The sequence below is a fragment of the Ostrinia nubilalis genome, chromosome 2, assembly GCF_963855985.1.
Source record: "Ostrinia nubilalis chromosome 2, ilOstNubi1.1, whole genome shotgun sequence".
NCBI classification, from domain to species: domain Eukaryota; kingdom Metazoa; phylum Arthropoda; class Insecta; order Lepidoptera; family Crambidae; genus Ostrinia; species Ostrinia nubilalis.
Genome location: NC_087089.1, coordinates 15,542,753 through 15,560,766, shown reverse-complemented (window position 1 = coordinate 15,560,766; position 18,014 = coordinate 15,542,753). Strand labels below are relative to the sequence as shown.

Below are 18,014 nucleotides of genomic sequence, written 5' to 3'. Positions count from 1 at the left end.
TTGGCTGAACAGTAAGCAGTTAGTCGGTCCAGGTCCTCCTGTAATTTGACACTATCGTCAATGCAAGTTATTTTACGAAACACCTTAAGATCGTCTGCGTACAATAAAAAGGGTGATTAGACTTGAGATATTTTGTGGCTTGAGTGCGAGGGATCCGAGTTCGATTTCTTGTTAAGTTAATTTAAAATTTAACTACATTTGATACGCGTGACGACAATTACTTCGAAAAGAGCAATTTCGAGAGAGGAAAGTGATTACTCGTATAATCCTATGATATTTTTTTATAATATTGAATCAGCGTTACGATACTTTAAAATATGCATCGTAATAATGACGGTCGTTAGGTTCCTATGCTTTTTTTTACCAATTACAATTTAGTATCGAATCAAATGAGTATTGAACTTCGTTTTGTAATACGCACAAGTAGCGGTTTTTGCTTCGTTTACCAAGCGAAGGTAAAAACGATGTAAAAACCATAGCTGATTAATAAAATGTACCGTTTCTATTCTTGTCGTGACCTACTGAACCCTGCAAGTGACACAGCACAAATTGACTATTCAAAGTTGGCCTGGCAGACACCCTGAAATATGCACGAGGCGACGTGTACCTACCCGGTAACTAATGTACCTACTTCAAAGTAAAAGTTGTTTCATTCCAAGAAATGGGGGAAAATTATAAAACTACATTTAAGCTGTGTTTAAATACAGGAAAGTTCACAAAATTATCCTTAATCAATCAAAAATACTCGTACCCACAAGGAAGGAAGGAGGAAGGAAGGAATATTTAGCGTCAGTCTTCTTTCGGTACTAATTCATCATCATAATTTCAGCCATAGTACATCCACTGCTAAACATAGGCCTCTCCTAATGATTTCCATGTTGACCGGTTGGTAGCGGCCTGCGTCCAGCGCTTTCCTGCTACTTTTATGATGTCGTCGGTCCACCTTGTGGGTGGACGTCCCACGCTGCGTTTTCCGGTACGTGGCCTCCACTCCAGAACATTGCTGCCCCATCAGCCGTCAGTTCTGCGTACTATGTGCCCTGCCCATTGCCACTTCAGCTTGCTAATCCGTTGGGCTATGTCAGCAACTTTAGTTCGTTTACGGATCTCCTCATTTCTGATTCGATCTCGTATTGAGTGATCTGATTGTAAAACACGTAATCGCATGTTCCTTTATTGCAATCCCATTCTCGAAGTCGTCAAGGATGGCCATAGAGATACATAGCAAAACAGCGGTACCACTCTACCCATGAATGGATAATGCTAGTGCACACGGACAAATAGTACAGAATTGACCATTTTGCACACGCGAGCAACAGTGGAAAAGCGAACAGTAGAGTCTAGTTCGTAATAACAAGGACATCTTACAATTACGACGTAGACTTACCTACATATGTCGTGACTCTACCTCTATCGTCAAGCACGTACTAATGCTATTATCGTAATAAATGTTTCTTTCTTTCTATTAAAATCACTTAAAGGAAAAAACATCATCACTTTCTCGCAAAAAATCATCGGGGCACCCGATTTTGATGATTTTTATGGGAGAAGTGATATTTTTTAGAACTTTTCGGCCGGAAGAAACTAATTTCAAACTCTCACGGCCGTCACAACTTCGAAATATCTTATCGTTTTTCTTACCTTTGGTGACCTAAAACAAAAAGTTATGTATTATGTTGATTTATTAGATGACGGAGCCTTTTGTTCTTCTGTACTTTGTGACAAGAGATTGTCAATTTTGCACACGCGAGCGCCGGGGCAGCGTGAATTATGCACGCGAGACCACTCTTACGCGAATGGATGTCTAGTGCATACTAATATTGATGAAACTTGGAGCAAAGCTCTTTTTGTTTGCGATATAAACTAAGTACGAGTATAAAGTAATCAAAAGGTAGCAAGGAGATGAAACCCACTCTGCCAAGAGGGTTTAGTTCAAACATATCAAGTAATAATATATTTCTAGGTAAGTTTGAGACACAGATGTTCATCACTAAAGTATACAGGGTGGAGTTTTGTAATGCCACCTGGAGGGAAAGTACTCTTAATACTGTAGATAGAAAATTTTACTCAAAGAAAACATTCCTTTATTTTTGAAAAGAAACAGAACTGCATTCAAAGATTTCCAAAATATTATCTACAACCACATTCATATTATCTGTGATATTACTATCGTTGTTAGGTAGGCATCGATATAACCTGAAAGCTTTATACCAACCAGTATACTTTACAACACCATATCTCTATAGTATGTTCAATATTCATGCTGCTGAAATACTGATCGTAGCAACTATAGACTTATGAAGTCTTCAGTGATAAAAAGTGGTTCTTAAGTTAATCTAATGACTGGGTTGAATGACGTCATTTGACCTACCTCAAGCTAAAAATACAATTTAACTAGACATTTTTAACGAGTCGCTTCGTGTCATAAATCAATGTAAACAAGTTACTTGTTTTTAACTTTTTCTTTAAAAATAGTGGCGAATTTACAAATGACGTAATGGTATGAAGAGGAGTAAGTAGGTACCTACCTAATTAAGAAACCTGTCTTATTAAAACGCAAATCATGTTGTAGGTAGGTTCACATTATTAGATGTACCTACGCTACGTAAGTCTACAATAAATATCTGTGAGAGAATGCTTTTGTAAAGTTATTGGTCAGAAAGACTAACTAGTTAGTTTTAAATCTACTAGTTCCTATTTAATTCTTGTTTTCATAAGGTTTGGTCTCTACATTAGATTTACCACAATCGTATGACCATATCGTAGGCCATATTTCCATACAATTGTTGCTCTCCGCCCTTGGTGTTGCTGAAGCAGCACAATGCTTGTGTGCACAGCTAGACAATGCCAGCCGGGCCTACGCCCACTAACTGTTTGCTATTGATCTACAAACCAACGTCAATTTAGTACATGGTTTTGCGTCATCGACTCTGTCTACGCAAATAAAATCGCAAATGATAAATAATTATTTACTTACCTTTATGTTTACATTCGATAATCGATAAAATGTCCAGACGTCTGCAAAGCCTCTACTACAAAATTAATTTATTACGTAACATTATCTAACTTAGGCCCGATTCAACCAAACTTTTATTCAAGAATAACTCCAGGTATAACTGACACATCTGGGGGCACGGCAGTGCCCCCACCAAGTCGAGCAAAAAAGCGGCACGGCCGTACCATCCTTTTCTCGAAGCAATTCAGGCCATTTTCGACTGCCTGTAACTTCGTTGTGGATAAAACTAGAAGGCTGAATTTTCATTAGCTATGCAGGCATTGTAAAGACACGGTATATTTAAAATTTCATTCAATTTGAACCAGTAGTTTAAGAATTATAACGGGTCAAAGTTACTTAATTTTGTCACTCACTGACTCACCGATCATCAAAACTCTAAGGCACTTCTAGCAGACCTAGAAGCTTCAAATTTGGAATGTAAGTAGTGTTTGGTGTATGAATCAAGGAAAAACTAAAATATTTGGGGGCACGGTAGTGCAACCGCCAAGTCGAGTAAAATTTTTCAATTTCGGTCCAGTTTTCTGGATACATAACTGCTGTCTACAAAATACAAAAAGAAATGAGATTTGGGGGCACGGTAGTGCAACCGCCAAGTCGAGTAAAATTTTTCAATTTCGGTCCAGTTTTCTAGATACATAACTGCTGTCTACAAAATACAAAAAGAAATGAGATCCCATCAAAAACAATACTTGTCAAAAAAACCAAGTCTCGCAACTCAGTTGTTCTACGGTAAAAAGTTGTGAGATCCATGTAATACCAAGTCCAGGCCAGGAAATCTTTAACGTTTTACATAAATATATTGACTTGGCCATCGCATGAAAACACGTGTAAATTAAATTATTTAGTGCGATGGCCAAGTCAATAATTTATGTAAAACGTTAAAGATTTCCTGGCCTGGACTTGGTATTACATGGATCTCACAACTTTTTACCGTAGAACAACTGAGTTGCGAGACTTGGTTTTTTTGACAAGTATTGTTTTTGATGGGATTGACAGTTTCAGTATGGGAAATATGTCAAAACTGACGATTTGCTCTTGTTTGGTCGAATCCACCCTTAGGGACGTCGTATTAGGCGATCGCGAAATCGAATCGTAGTTAGTGATAACATTCCATAAAGGAAATACATGAAAACTACTTTATCGATGTAGCTTCAGGAATGTCCATGGACAAACAATATTACGATCTCCAATTAATATCAGTTCTTTTCATTTTCTGCAAAAGTTGTATGTTTCTGCTCTGTTTTTTCGTCTTTTAAAGCCGTAAAGTATTTTTTATATGTAGAGCCTAAGTAATGGCTAACAGTTTATACAATTTTGATGAATCAATTTTATTACAAATATTGACCAAATAAATAATAATGTAAAGAACTATACTATCTTACTACCATATGCGTCAAAAGAATCCCTAAACATTTCTTGATAACCTTACATGATAACTCAACGAAGTTTTTAATTGAAGAAAATAACATGTTAAGACTCGATAAGTAACAGAAGTGAACGATATATAGTATTACCGTGACGATATCCTTGACATGGAATTGTGCAGTGTGATTTTCTTTTAATAATGCATCTAGAGCCTTTACCCTAAGGTGGTTCCACTACGATTGCAAATGTATTTAATTGCAAAATAATTACTCCAATGTCTCTACCCTCCGTTGTGTGTTCGCCTAGATACATTCGTTGATTCGGATCTCGAACAACTTTTTATTTAATAGGGGGAATTGGTGGATCTGACCCAGCTCAACTACATAATTATATTAATTTACTTTTCAACTTTTTTTAGTCAATTAGTCTTAATAAAAGTTTCAAAGTCAGAAAAAGCATTTATTGATTGACTCTGTGTGTCCCACCTGGGCATTGAACCCGGAACTTTGGAGTCAAGAGGTCTCACTTGACCATGAAGTGGTTTCTTATGTACTGAGCATTTTTTCAGGTCGTTAGGTACTAAAAAGATCTACTACGGCATTAGGATTCGATGCTATCTGTCTCGACTGAAGTTGAAGACTTGCAAGCAAAAATCCATTTTAAAAAACAATGCAACAATTTAGTTACTAATTTAGTCTTATTAACATAAAGAAACTAGTTTACCTTTACCTTATCAAAAATTACAATTTAAATGAATTTTGCAAAAAACACGAACGTTAAAGACGATATTGGCTGAATACGAATTATGTCTTTTTCTGAGATTTTGTACTTTATTGCTATAGAAAATATAGAAATACGCGTAGTGAAACGAAATTATTTTTAGTTTTGATTGACCTCTTACTGGTAATTTTGGTCCCAGTATAGTAACTAAAAGTGCAGAAGCTTGATTTTTTAAATATTACAGTTGGCCACCTGCCTCAAACTCCACGTATCCTTGATGTCAAGTCATCCTTGATTAAATCTATTGATCCACATGCACAACACGTAAGTTAATTACGACTGTATGTACGCCATTTGCGAGTATGTAGGAATCTACATTTTATGCAGTGAATTAAAAAAATACGCAATCATCGTTATAAAAAACAACTAGGTACCTAATTGTTTGTTTTTATATAAGAATTCTACCAATCTTTTAATGATATAAGTAACTATCTTTATGTATTCGATAATACATAAGTATCTACTATGTTACGTAATCTATGTAATATTGAAGTCGCCTATTTAAAATTATACAAGCGTGTTCTCTACGTGTGTCTACTTTTAACTGACAATGTGTTACGCTAAAAGTTACGTAGCTTAGCCTTTTTAAGCTTTTTTATGCATATTAAGCACAGAAACTAGTATAGGTATTGCTATGTGTACCTACCTATTTTATCCAGTTCTATAAGGGAGATGCTATCATCACTACAAGCTTTTAATTTCAAAGTACACACTGCTTGTTATTTTATTATTAAAGTTTAATTTATTTATCTCTATTATCGACCTAATTTGTCGTCCCAAGTTTGCAAAATGTCAATTATTGTTCACATCTGAACAAATAATATCGCGTTCACAAACTGTGTAAAGCCAAAAAAGAAAAAAAAATATCGCGTTGGCCTTAGATAACATTAGAAAAATAATTTAGTATTTTAATAATAAGATGCAAAGGTGACTGAGGTTTTTCACACAGCACCAGCCGATATGGACAACATATATAACAATTGGTGGTAGAACAAGCTGTATTGGGCCGTGTGTAAGGGTCCTGAAACGGGCCTATAAGGAAAATAAGAATTTGAATTTGAATAAACTTGTGCCGTAAAGCACCTGGCGCGAATAAACTTTCGACTTCGAATCGCCTTTACGGTCGTAACGGTTAGGTCCCTCTCACCCAAGCACTTGATAGGGATAGGATCTTCACGCATGATGAGGAATAAAGGTAAAGGGAAGCAAAAAAGATCCCAATGGGTCGACGTGCACTGCGCCCATGCGCGGCCCTAGATAAGATTAGATAATAGCACGAACAATTTTGATATTTGCTTTCGTATCGAGATCGAATAGTGAACGTTACGTAAAGTGAACTTAGTATGAGAAATAGTAGCTGATTGCTAACGTCTTGACCCTGCGTGTAGCCCGCACAGATCGTATCTTACCCTATCAGGGTGTGATTGAGTACAACCTTGGCAGCGTGATATTGGGGAAATGGTTCAACCTTGATTTATTGCCATTGTAACTAACTCTACCTTAGTGCTCAGTTACACACACGTAAATAAGGACAGTTTTCTAACAAACTTTTCTCTGACATGTAAGGCTGAGTTGCACCACCTAACTTTGACGATAACCGGTGATTTTTGTATGGTGTTTGACAGATTTGTGACGTTTAAAAGTTAAAGTAAGATGGTGCAACCCAGCCTAAGTATTGGAAATAAAGCCATCTTGTACTAAAATATAAAGCTTACGGCATTACGAGAAGCTAATCTTTCTCTATTTTCCAAAACTCTAATTATGTAGTTTGGACGTGGTTAACTGGGGGAAAATGCTATGTTATATGGCATTAAGTTCACCTTTTGTACCTATTCTATATGCAAATAACTATACATTTACCCAAACATGTGCTGTTCAACTGTAATAGGTACAATATCTAGTTTTAAAGACAATAATAAGTAAGTAAGGAGTGGGTGGCAGTGTTTCGTAAAGTGTTTAGATATTTTCGTTTGTGTTATCCCGAACCTCGGTAATGTAAACCTTTTTTATTTTGTGTTGTGTGTTTGTTATTAAGTGGGTAATATTTTCTGTAAGTTTAGAACATCTATGGATGTGACGAAAGAGTGGATTCCTCTCAATACAGGTTACTTAAACTTAAAGAGAGGAATTCCCCAACTACTTGTAACATTCGTACTAAGTATCAATAAAATATTTTTCATTTTTCATTATTCATAATTATAGCTAGCTTAAGCAGGTACAGCATACTATACATATTACGTTATACATAACGGATATAAGTATCTAAAGCAGAAACAACCTTGGATCACCTCTATATTTTATTATATTTAATTAGGTATTGTAACAATACAGAAGTCTGTAGAAAGACTCATTAAACTTGACTCAAAGTGTTTTAACTAAGTGATTTGTACACTTGTCAATTATTTGAAATGAGTTTTACGTGTTAATTCATAATACGGGTATTATTGTATAAAAACTTTTATTTTTATTAATAACTAGCGGCCGCCCGCGACTTCGTACGCGTGGATCCCATTTTACCCCCTTCATCTATCTTACGCGGTTTAGATTTTTTCATACAAATGTTTTTTCCCGCTAACTCCCGTTCCCGTTGGAATTTCGCAATATCCTGTTGTAACTAAGCTTTAAGTTTACTAAGAGACCTTCATGCCAAATTTCAAGCGTCTAACTTAAGCGGTTTAGATTTTTCATACAAAAGGAATTTCCCGCTAATTCCAGTTCCCGTGGGAATTTTGCAATATCCTGTTGTAACTAAGCTTTAAGTTTACTAAGGTACCTGCATGCCAAATTTTAAGCGTCTAACTTACGCGGTTTAGATATTTTCATACAAATGTTTTTTCCCGCTAACTCCCGTTCCCGTGAGAATTTTGCAATATCCTGTTGTAACTAAGCTTTAAATTTACTAAGGTACCTGCATGCCAAAGGAGAATGCCCAAAAGTGGTATCGCTCGAAATCTAATTGTACATTGAGGGTACCACACCGTAAATTCCTTTCTTCATTTGTAATGATTTGCGAAAGTAGTAAGAAATTGTAAAACCTCCGGAATAAAATCCGATTTTAATAAAAAGTATTGTAACAATGAGCTGCAATCAGCAACACCTATCACCGAGCAACGACACTACGTAGTTCGCACGGTTGTCAATAGATGGCGCTGTTCGTAGTTAGCTCGCGATATCATTTGATTTTTTCCTGTCCTTAAGTAGTCAGGGCTAACCACAAATCCCTTTCCCCTTGCAAAATGGTATGAATAACATTGGTATGCACGCAAGATTATTTTGTGTTTATATCTGATCCTTATCAAATAACGCTAGCTTTGGAGTAGCTAGGGTTTTTTTTAGGCAGGGTAACTATCCACAAATATAAAACAAGTATTCTAAGGTAAAACCTGTAGCTATGCCAATGGACACCATTCATTTCACTTAAACCAAAATTACGTCAAAGTCCGGAGTTTTATAAAAAAAAAAATAACTGTGCCAAATAGTCCTGTATGCATACTATAAATTAAGCTTTATTCGATTAATGTACAATGAATTTGATAGCGATACCAACTCCCATAGTCACTTGGGCATTCTCCTTTCAAGCGTCTATGTTACGTGGCTTAGATTTTTTCATACAAATGTTTTTTCTCGCTAATTCCCGTTCCCGTAGGAATTTTGCAATATCCTGTTATAACTAAGCTTTAAGTTTACTAAGGTACCTGCTTGCCAAATTTCAAGCGTCTAACTTAAGCGGTTTAGATTTTTCATACAAAAGGATTTTCCCGCTAATGCCCGTTCCCGTGGGAATTCCTAAGTATCCTATAACCTGCCCAGGAGTATGAAGAATAATTGTACCAAGTTTCGTTAAAATCCGTCCAGTAGTTTTTGTTTCTATAAGGAACATACAGACAGACAGACAGACAGACAATTTTACTGATTGCATTTTTGGCATCAGTATCGATCACTAATCACCCCCTGATAGTTATTTTGAAAATATATTTCATGTACAGAATTGACCTCTCTACAGATTTATTATAGGGGAGAGGGGGGCATAGTGGAAGGGGTGGGCAAAGCGAAAATTTTGATTTTACCAACACTCTCTCACCCAACGGCACTCGTGCTTCACGTAAGCCAAGCACAGGGCCTACCAAGGTCATTGACCAAAATCAGTCCGGCTAGCGCCACCGAGCAGGCTACATGACTGCGCGATGTAGATCAAGTGAGTTTCTTACGAAATTCAAGGATTTTGGAGGCTGGATATTATTGTGAAAAGTGAGTAGTGATGGTATTTTTATTATTTAAATCTAATATCTGTTTATCATAGATTCCTTTGACATTTTGTAGATGAAACAAATTTTAATACTTTCTTAGTTATCAATTGAAAACTGTAATTATTATCAAAAAGGCAAAGTGGAAAAAATTACAAGGGGGCAAAGTGGAATGATTCCCACATAGAAATATTTAATTTGTTTTTTCAGATGGTTCATAATTATTACAAAAGAAAAACGAACCAAGGCTCATGGACAGAAGATCAAATGAGAAGAGCGATGGAGGAAGCGAGTCTTAGTACGATTAGTTCGGTAGAGAAAAATGTGGTATCCTATTTGGAACTCTTCATCGTCATTTGAAATCTGGTGATGCATCGAAGAAGATTGATAAGTTTCGTCCGGTATTTTTCAATAAAACTGAAGCAAAAAATATATGATCTTGCAGTAGTAAGGGACAAGGTTTTTTATGGCCTAAAACAGTTCCTAATTACCAAATAAGTTGTTTATGTTATATCATTTAATTGACCTCATTAGCAAAATGCTCAAATAGAGTAGATAAACGCTTAATAAGTGCCTTTTTCACTTTGCCCAAAGTGCAATTCCACTTTACCCTTGTGATAAGGGCAAAGCGGAAAATTTTAAACTATAAAAAAAAGTTATTTTATGCCAAAATAGTTAATAATTCGTTATTTTTTTTTAGAGTTATCTATAATACAATACTTGTAGTATCATTTTGACTAAAACTAGTCTTCATAACTTATCTGGTTCTTTTTATTTTTTCGATTGAAATTAAGTACTCCACTATGCCCCCCCTTCCCCTAAGTATAGATTATTAAAATTAGTCGATACCTACAAGTCGACAAGTTATAATAATAGGTATTCTAATATATTTTAAAAAAGAGCTTCGTAATGTCAAGGTCAATAAAATGCATTTTAAATTTATTTTTATTGAAACGTTGTCATTAAGCACCAACAGGATACTGCGGTTTATCTATAAATTAATAGTGATTAAGTAAGTAATGTGTATAATTGCATATCTAGTCATAATTACTTGGTATTGGACCTTATTTTTATTCTTACTCAGATCAGAGGTAAACCATCAAGGTTGAGAAGTGACCTACTGTAGTCAAAGGTTGAGTATTAAGCCATGTGGTTCCTAAGCAAAGCTTCTAGCATACATTGGAGTCATTGGATCCTCCATACAGAAGCTTTTCTTGTTATTTTATTTCTGTGGGAAACTTCATATTTAAAGGTAGAGCCAACCTTTCTTTGTTCTTTCCAGAAGATGTCCACAGATGGACAAAGGTCTTCCTGAGTGATTTCTTTCCTCCACTCAACCCTACATTCAGGGCGTGGATTCCAGACAGGCCTATTTATTTAGTACCTACAATTCCTTTTAAATTCTAATTCTTTCGTAGTTTTATTTCTGAAAGAAATTTCATATTTGAAGGTAGAGCCAACCTTCCTTTGTTCCTTTGTTTTATTAACCAAAAGATATCTACAACTGGACTAAGGTCTTCCTAAAAGATTTCCTCAACTCAACCCTACATTAGGGCCTGGATTCTAGGCAGGCCTATTTATTTAGCACCTACTATACTTCTAAATTCTAATTCTTTAGGAAAGTTCGCATAATCAACCGTTCACGCTGTAATTATAGAATCATTATGACGTCAAATCTTGACCTTGGGGTTTTATGTGCTCTCAGTTATGAATCATTTTCAGTTTAGTAAAAGTTCAAAGGTTGAGCTCCTAAAAAATACATACCCCACTACGTACTCAGTAGTAAACTTGGTATTTAGGGTTATTGGACTTGTTACACAAATAAAAACAACTTTCAGTAAGAAATAATGACAGCTGCGACTGCGATAATTTAAAATTTTGGCAACAAGTAGGTAATTTCATTGCGGATTATACCAGAATAGTCTATCACTCTGTTACAGGGTTTTGGTATTTTTCAGATGTAGTAAAAGCTTTTGTTACTACCTCTTAAAAAGTAGAGTCACCTTATTCCCTAACCCCCTTACTAACAATAAATTTCACGCTCGTTGAACAGTGTTTTAAAACATTTTCAACAAGTGTGTAACTTTTTTTAAGAAGGGGATTAGACTAAGAAATTTTAACTTGTATGTAATTTAATCGTTGAAAGCAACCTCTTGCTCTCCATAATTTGTGAGAAAATTACGAAAATAATAATTTTTACTCCTTAAGTGTGATCTGTTTAGTTGTTACGGAACCCTAAAACAAAGCAAACAATGTTTTGCCATACTTGCGACATCAGATTATCGCCGCAGCAAATATGAGGATGATAAACATCGCGAATTGGATGTAACATAATGTACAAATAGTACATTATCGAGGCCGCGAAAATGAGGAAAAGCAAACAAATATACGCATTACGCACATACAGGGTGAACTTGAATGCTTTTAAGAAGAGAAACTTTTAATACATTTCCCGTAAAATGATATGGGACTATTCCCACCTCTCATTCTCACAGCTGCAACTCCTATGTAGCCAGGATCTATTACAGCTGGACCGCCAATAAAAAAGCCCCAACCGGGTGACGTTGTTGACGTTGATCGAGCAGTGACAAAAAATTAAGGATGGACTTCCTTTTTTCGACTTTAAATTGATGATAGGGTTCCGTATCTTCTATGATCTTCCACCTGAGACTGTGGTAGTGAATTGGTGTGGTGGCTTTGTCCGGAATCTCACAGTTCCTTCCCACTTAAGGCGAATGAAGGCATGAAGGAGCACCGGGATCTTTTTAGTGGAATGTCCTTTTGACTTGGTGAGCCCCACATAACAGTTGTCCGTCACCTTTGTGCTGCCTTTATAATGGCCACTTTTTTAGGTTAATAAAACCTAAAAATAACAACTTTATGAATGAGTCGGTATGGTACGCAGTACCTAAACCCAAAATACTATAACCTAATTACCTTTGTGCCGATTGGTCTATCGACCTTTTAATGGCCATTTAATTTTAGGTTAATAAAACCTAAAAATAACTACTTTATGAATGGGTCGGTATGGTACGTTAAGTACGCAGTAAATTCTGAATTACTTTCAGTCGAATGTTGGTAAGTTCAATTATTATAAAGATTCTAGACTAGATTATTCTGTCCGCGGCTTCATCCGCGTGAAATATAGTTAGTCACTGATTGTCATAAATTATAGCCTATGTTACGTTATTTAATCAAAAATACTGAAAACTTTCATCAAAATCCGTTCCGTAGTTATTGCGTGAAAGAGAAACAAACATCCAGACATCCATACAAACTTTCGCGTTTATAATATTACAAGTAGGACTTTGTGTAACTTTTCTTGAGATTTTCTTACTCAGAACATAACAATAATAAGTGTTTGTAATAATTTTAAAACAGCATGCTTAACATCTGTTATCACGTGTTAGATTTCAATCGGTTACTAAATTATGTCTTAAAACAATTGACAATAAATTACAATGCGCACATGGTGCAGAATTCATAAATTATTAACATTCTCGCACGTTTTATAATGTAACTTTGTAAACCTATTTACATTTAGGTAACTACTAAAATTAGACCTTATCAGTATTCAATGCAGAAACTTAAACCATGTAACATGGTACCTATCTCATTCCTATAGATATGGTCTACTTAGCTAACTTTTAGTTTGGACTTTTTAAAATATTGTTGAGTGTAAGCCAACAAGCATCCCTAAAAAGTAAAACTTAGTTTATCATCTAGTTGTTTAGGTTGTAAGTAAGCCCTACTAAAGATGGATTCATATCTTTTTGACCAAACTGGGTACAAACAAATACACAGAGAAAAACTAAAAACTATGAATATTTCACACTGCATTAATATTTATTTGAACTAGTAACTTTTGAATTTGGAATATTTTGGACCACTAGCGTGTAAAGGTCACTGATAATGTTATCTAACTTAAAATGACGTATACGTACATTTATGTAGATAAGGTTATTGCGAAACAATCATCATCATAACTTTTATCATGGAATAAGTATAAAAAATACGTTTATTATTTAAAAGTTCTACGGTGATATCACAAAAGATACTAAAATTAAATTACAATGCTTCTGATTCTTATGTGACCTAGGACTTATTAAAATAGTAAGTAGTCGAGTCATGAACAATTTCCTTAGTTTTCATTTCCTACCATAAAATCGGTCAGTCAGCACAAAGGTTCAATTGAATTGAATTGCATCAAGTTCATGTTGCACTTTATTTTACCACTGCAAAATCGACTTTCCTCGGTTATAATTTGGGTTAGTTTCAGGTTGCATTGTTAATCGAATGCGCATGCGTTTGCAAAATAAACATCCTATTCACTGATATCGTTGCGTTCTAAAATATTGTCGTTATTGCCGCTATAGTCGATCGAATTGCAAATCTGACTCATATTTTATGAAATCGGACTTAATATGTAGATGGGCATATAGTTTCGACTGATGTGCTGTTGGTGTTATTAAATTATTTATTATAATTAATATGCAACATCAACCGTACCCTGAGCACGAATAACTCTTGTAATCGTATTCCTTAAACAAGGTTCTGAATCCTACAAAAAACTATTAACAAACGAGTACCATAACCAGAAAGAATGTATAATGGTGCTCGGGGTACCAATCTCTGAATTGAGATCTTAATCTTGGGGATGTTTCTGAAAACAGATTTGATCAACTTCGGAAAATTATTAAGAGTCTAGCAGTACTAAGATATTATCGCTTTATGAAACAAGTGCGGTTAGCTATGAACTTACGACTGAAAATTAATGTCTCTCAGGCTGAGTTACACCAACAAACTTTGACCGTAAATATAACGATAACCGGTGCTTTTTGTATGGAGTTTGACAGATTTTTGACGTTTGTTACAGTCAAAGAAAGATGGTGCAACCCAGCCTTAAAGTAGGTTATCTGTGGTAACTACAGGTACGGTTCACAATAATTGAATTTATTTTCAGCTGTGTAACTAGCAGTAACCAAAGGGCGTTGACATTTCATTTGTTTAATATTTACGTTAGTACGATAGGTAGGAATGGATTCCGCAATCCGCGTGCGCCGGCTAGTTTAAAAATACCTTTACCTCCTACAATAAAGCTGTTGTTGTGTTTCAGTTTTTAGTAGACTGAATACAAACCGGTGAATTACGAGTCGGTGTTCCGGAGGATTCCGTACCTTTGCTTGCCTATCATCTCTTATTCCTCCATGGAAAAATGGTGATATATTGAACAAACCTTGCAGTCAAAAGTCATGTTTAATCACTGCCCTGAAGTGCATAATTTCAAAATAAAGTAGCCTACTTAAATATTAATTGTTAACATTAATAATTTTTGCCATGAATTTGTAATTGAAAGATAAAAGCAGAGCCGAGCTTTCTTCCTCAAAATATTATGAAACCTAACTATGTAACACTATTTATATTGATAAGGCGAACTAAATGCCACTAGACATTCTCTGCCAGTTAACTTTTGGGCTACACGAAAAAAAATCGTTTGGCAGTGAATTTAAGTGAAAGAAATGAGAGAAATATCAAATTTTGAGAAAATTATGATAAAGCTGATACGTGTTGCGTGCGAAAACGGGGAAAAAATAGGTAGAAACGATTTTCACGTATAAGTCGCGGACACAGATAGTATGATGTTATGCTTGCTGTGTTTAGTTATAATTGTCCATATGGAGGTAACTAGCTAGGACCTAGGTAGTTACTTGCGTTAAATTAAGCGTGTTAAAATGACCATATGATTAGGGGTCAGGGGTGCGAAAGTTTCAGATTACAAACACAGGTTTCTATCATTTCTTGGCTAAGCGTCATTTAGTATTTTATTTATACGACTAGTTAGCTATTTACCTACGCTAGGAATCAGAATATATAGCCAGCTATGACACAGATGAATGGTACCGGTACCTAACTCGCCAAAACCGGTAACGGTAATACAAGTCCTTTCTAAGTGGGCAAGTATTGAGTGAAAGTTAGGACTTTAAGAAGCTTTTACGAGAAGTTAAGCTAAAATTTCGAAAGTAAACAAAATAAAAACAGCTATAAACGAAATCGGCAACGACTGCCAAGTTTTCAACTTACCATTTTAAAACAAAGTTGCGATAAAAATAGAAACGCCGACTTGATTTATTTTAAACACTATTTTATCAGTCACTGTGAATGAGTGTTCTCAACATAACGTTAAAAGTTTTCACTAAATATTAAAACTTAAATTAACACGGTCGAATGTTTAAAAATAAAATCATCTGACACAACCACTTCGCGACGGAACACGTGTGGACTGCCTGCCAGATGGCACAACACAACACATGAATGACTGGAGTAGTATTCTCGATGCCGAAGGAAAAAGAACTAAAACTGTACTTTGATTCTGTGCAATTAAGTCTAAATTAGCTTGAAGGTTGCAGCAGATGTTCTATTGAGTATTGCACAGTGCCCGATGCACTTTTTAATTCATTGTTTATGTTTGGGGGAAAAGTATGTACATGCGTACTACCGACGCAGTGCGGTAGCCGCACGATAGAGGTGGACCGACCAATCGCGGGGTAGAAGCGTTTTATCGACTAAAATGTCCTCCAAGGTTGCATGAAAAGCTCAGAAGGACGACAAAGTTTTTTAAATATTTGTGGCCATCGGCCATCTCCTGAAAAGTATCGAAAAGTGTGTCTATCATACTATAAGTAGGTAAGCATATAAATTTCTTGTAATCTGAACAGACGCTTACAACCCGATACAAGCTCAAGAAAAGTTTGTAATGTGAAAAACTGGGATTTTTTGAACTTCACAATCAAAAACTTGAATTTTCAGCCCTGTTGACGCCTGAAGTCTCATGAAATTAATTTTAAGCTCGAATTACCTAATAAGAGTAATTTAGATAAAATACTCGCCGTTAGTAGGTACCTATGTATCATGCAAACATTTTTTTTCCACCAAGCTTTAGGTACTTTCAAACGTAAATGACGCAGGTTCGATTTCCAGATGAAACACACACAGTGTCCAGTTTTAATAAGTTAGTCCCAATTTGATTGAACACGGCTTGTGTTAAATTCAAAGGGCCCAAAAGGCACATAAAATAAGTCTTTGTAGTCGGTCCGATTGAGTCATTTCAGAAGCTTAATATGCCATTTATATCCTGACACCAAGGTTAAGACCCTTGTTATTATTACAACCCAAAAGTAACAGTAAAATGAACACGCTTATCCGTTCCCAGGCCTCAGCCCAATGCTGGTTAATTAATTAGTTCGTAACCGACACGAATTACCGAGTGGCGGATTAATTAACAAAAGCTGTGACTAATCATCAACTCAACAATATAGCACTTCAGACGGCGTTGCAGGCAATGACATATCATATAAAAACATCTTAGGTTGCAGGCGGTTGGCGACAACCTGCTGCGGTTGCGGATTCTACTCCCGCTGGGAAGTACTGGGAACAAATGATAATGTAATAACCACGAACATTTATACCTGAAGGGCTTAAAGGTAGTAAGTACATAAAGTAGTTGTGTGTATTGTCAATAATCTACCCAGTCGTTTTATTTGTGTAAAAGCTTTTCAACATCTATTGATATCGAGATTTTTTTAATAGGAAATTGGCATGTCATTATTATTAGTCAATGCTACCACAATACCTAATGATTTATAACTCTTCCATGGAGTAAAAAATTAAGGAATTCTTCGCATCAAATGTATTCAATATGTCGATGCATTTTCATCATTAGCAATTTGTGACGATATGAGACATATTGCTTTAAAAAAACAGCAGGCGTTTAATAGTTTTCTTTCGGTTCTATATTGGCTCACATAAAATTCTATATCCTATTCTTTGTCTTACTAACGATTTTTGTTCATAATAATCTCTCTTCATAATTTCATTTTTCATACTTTTTTTATTCATACATTTTTATTACTACCATCGAAGCTCATAACATTTAGTAATCATAATTTTTTTATCAATACTGTCACTACCAAGAACCATTTAAAATACATAATTTTTATTTTCAGTACTTTTTTCTTCATAACATTCATTGATCATATTGTTTTAATTAATAATGTTGTTACTAAGAACATACTTCAACTCATAATGTTGTTGTTCAGAATAATTTACTTTATAACAGACATACTCGTATCTTTAAAAAAATCATATATAATTTAATAGAGTAGATAAGCATGCAGAGCATGCAGCATGAAAGCAAGCATGCAGCATGCATTGGTATCTCCTCGTCTCCGGCGCTGCGGGATGTGCAGCCCTTCCGCCCTTGCGTAACGAGGCTCAGGCGCCCACGCTTGCTTCCGCAGCTTCGGCTTTTTGGATCGCCATCGGCGCCTTCGGCGCCTCGGCGACCAGCCTCAGCCGCTCCAGCTCACCCGGGCGCCTGAGCCTCGTTACAGCGGGCGAGGGCTGCCCTCCCTCCGCGCCTCCGGCTTTTAAATTACACTCTAGGGGTAGGGCAGACAAGACTACGTGGAGTCGGTTTTGCAGCGATTCGTTTCTGTCACGTTAGTTTTGTGGCACAAAATGTTGCCTGTTTTGGACCATTTCAAATTAATTTAATGTTAAAATACGATTTAATACGAATATAGACATCATGATTTTCAATAATATGGATA

At 35.7% G+C, this 18,014-nt stretch overlaps 1 protein-coding gene across 1 annotated transcript in view; it reads right to left on the bottom strand.

The window, feature by feature from the left end:
- LOC135085186 (organic cation transporter protein-like) overlaps nucleotides 1-15,843 on the bottom strand; it is a 34,729-nt gene extending 18,886 nt beyond the window's left edge. The window contains exon 1 of the mRNA XM_063979948.1: nucleotides 15,487-15,843. Coding sequence (XP_063836018.1) covers nucleotides 15,487-15,489 — 3 coding nt within the window. The 5' untranslated portion in view covers nucleotides 15,490-15,843. The remainder of the gene's footprint in view (nucleotides 1-15,486) is intronic.
- Nucleotides 15,844-18,014: the final 2,171 nt, after the last annotated feature.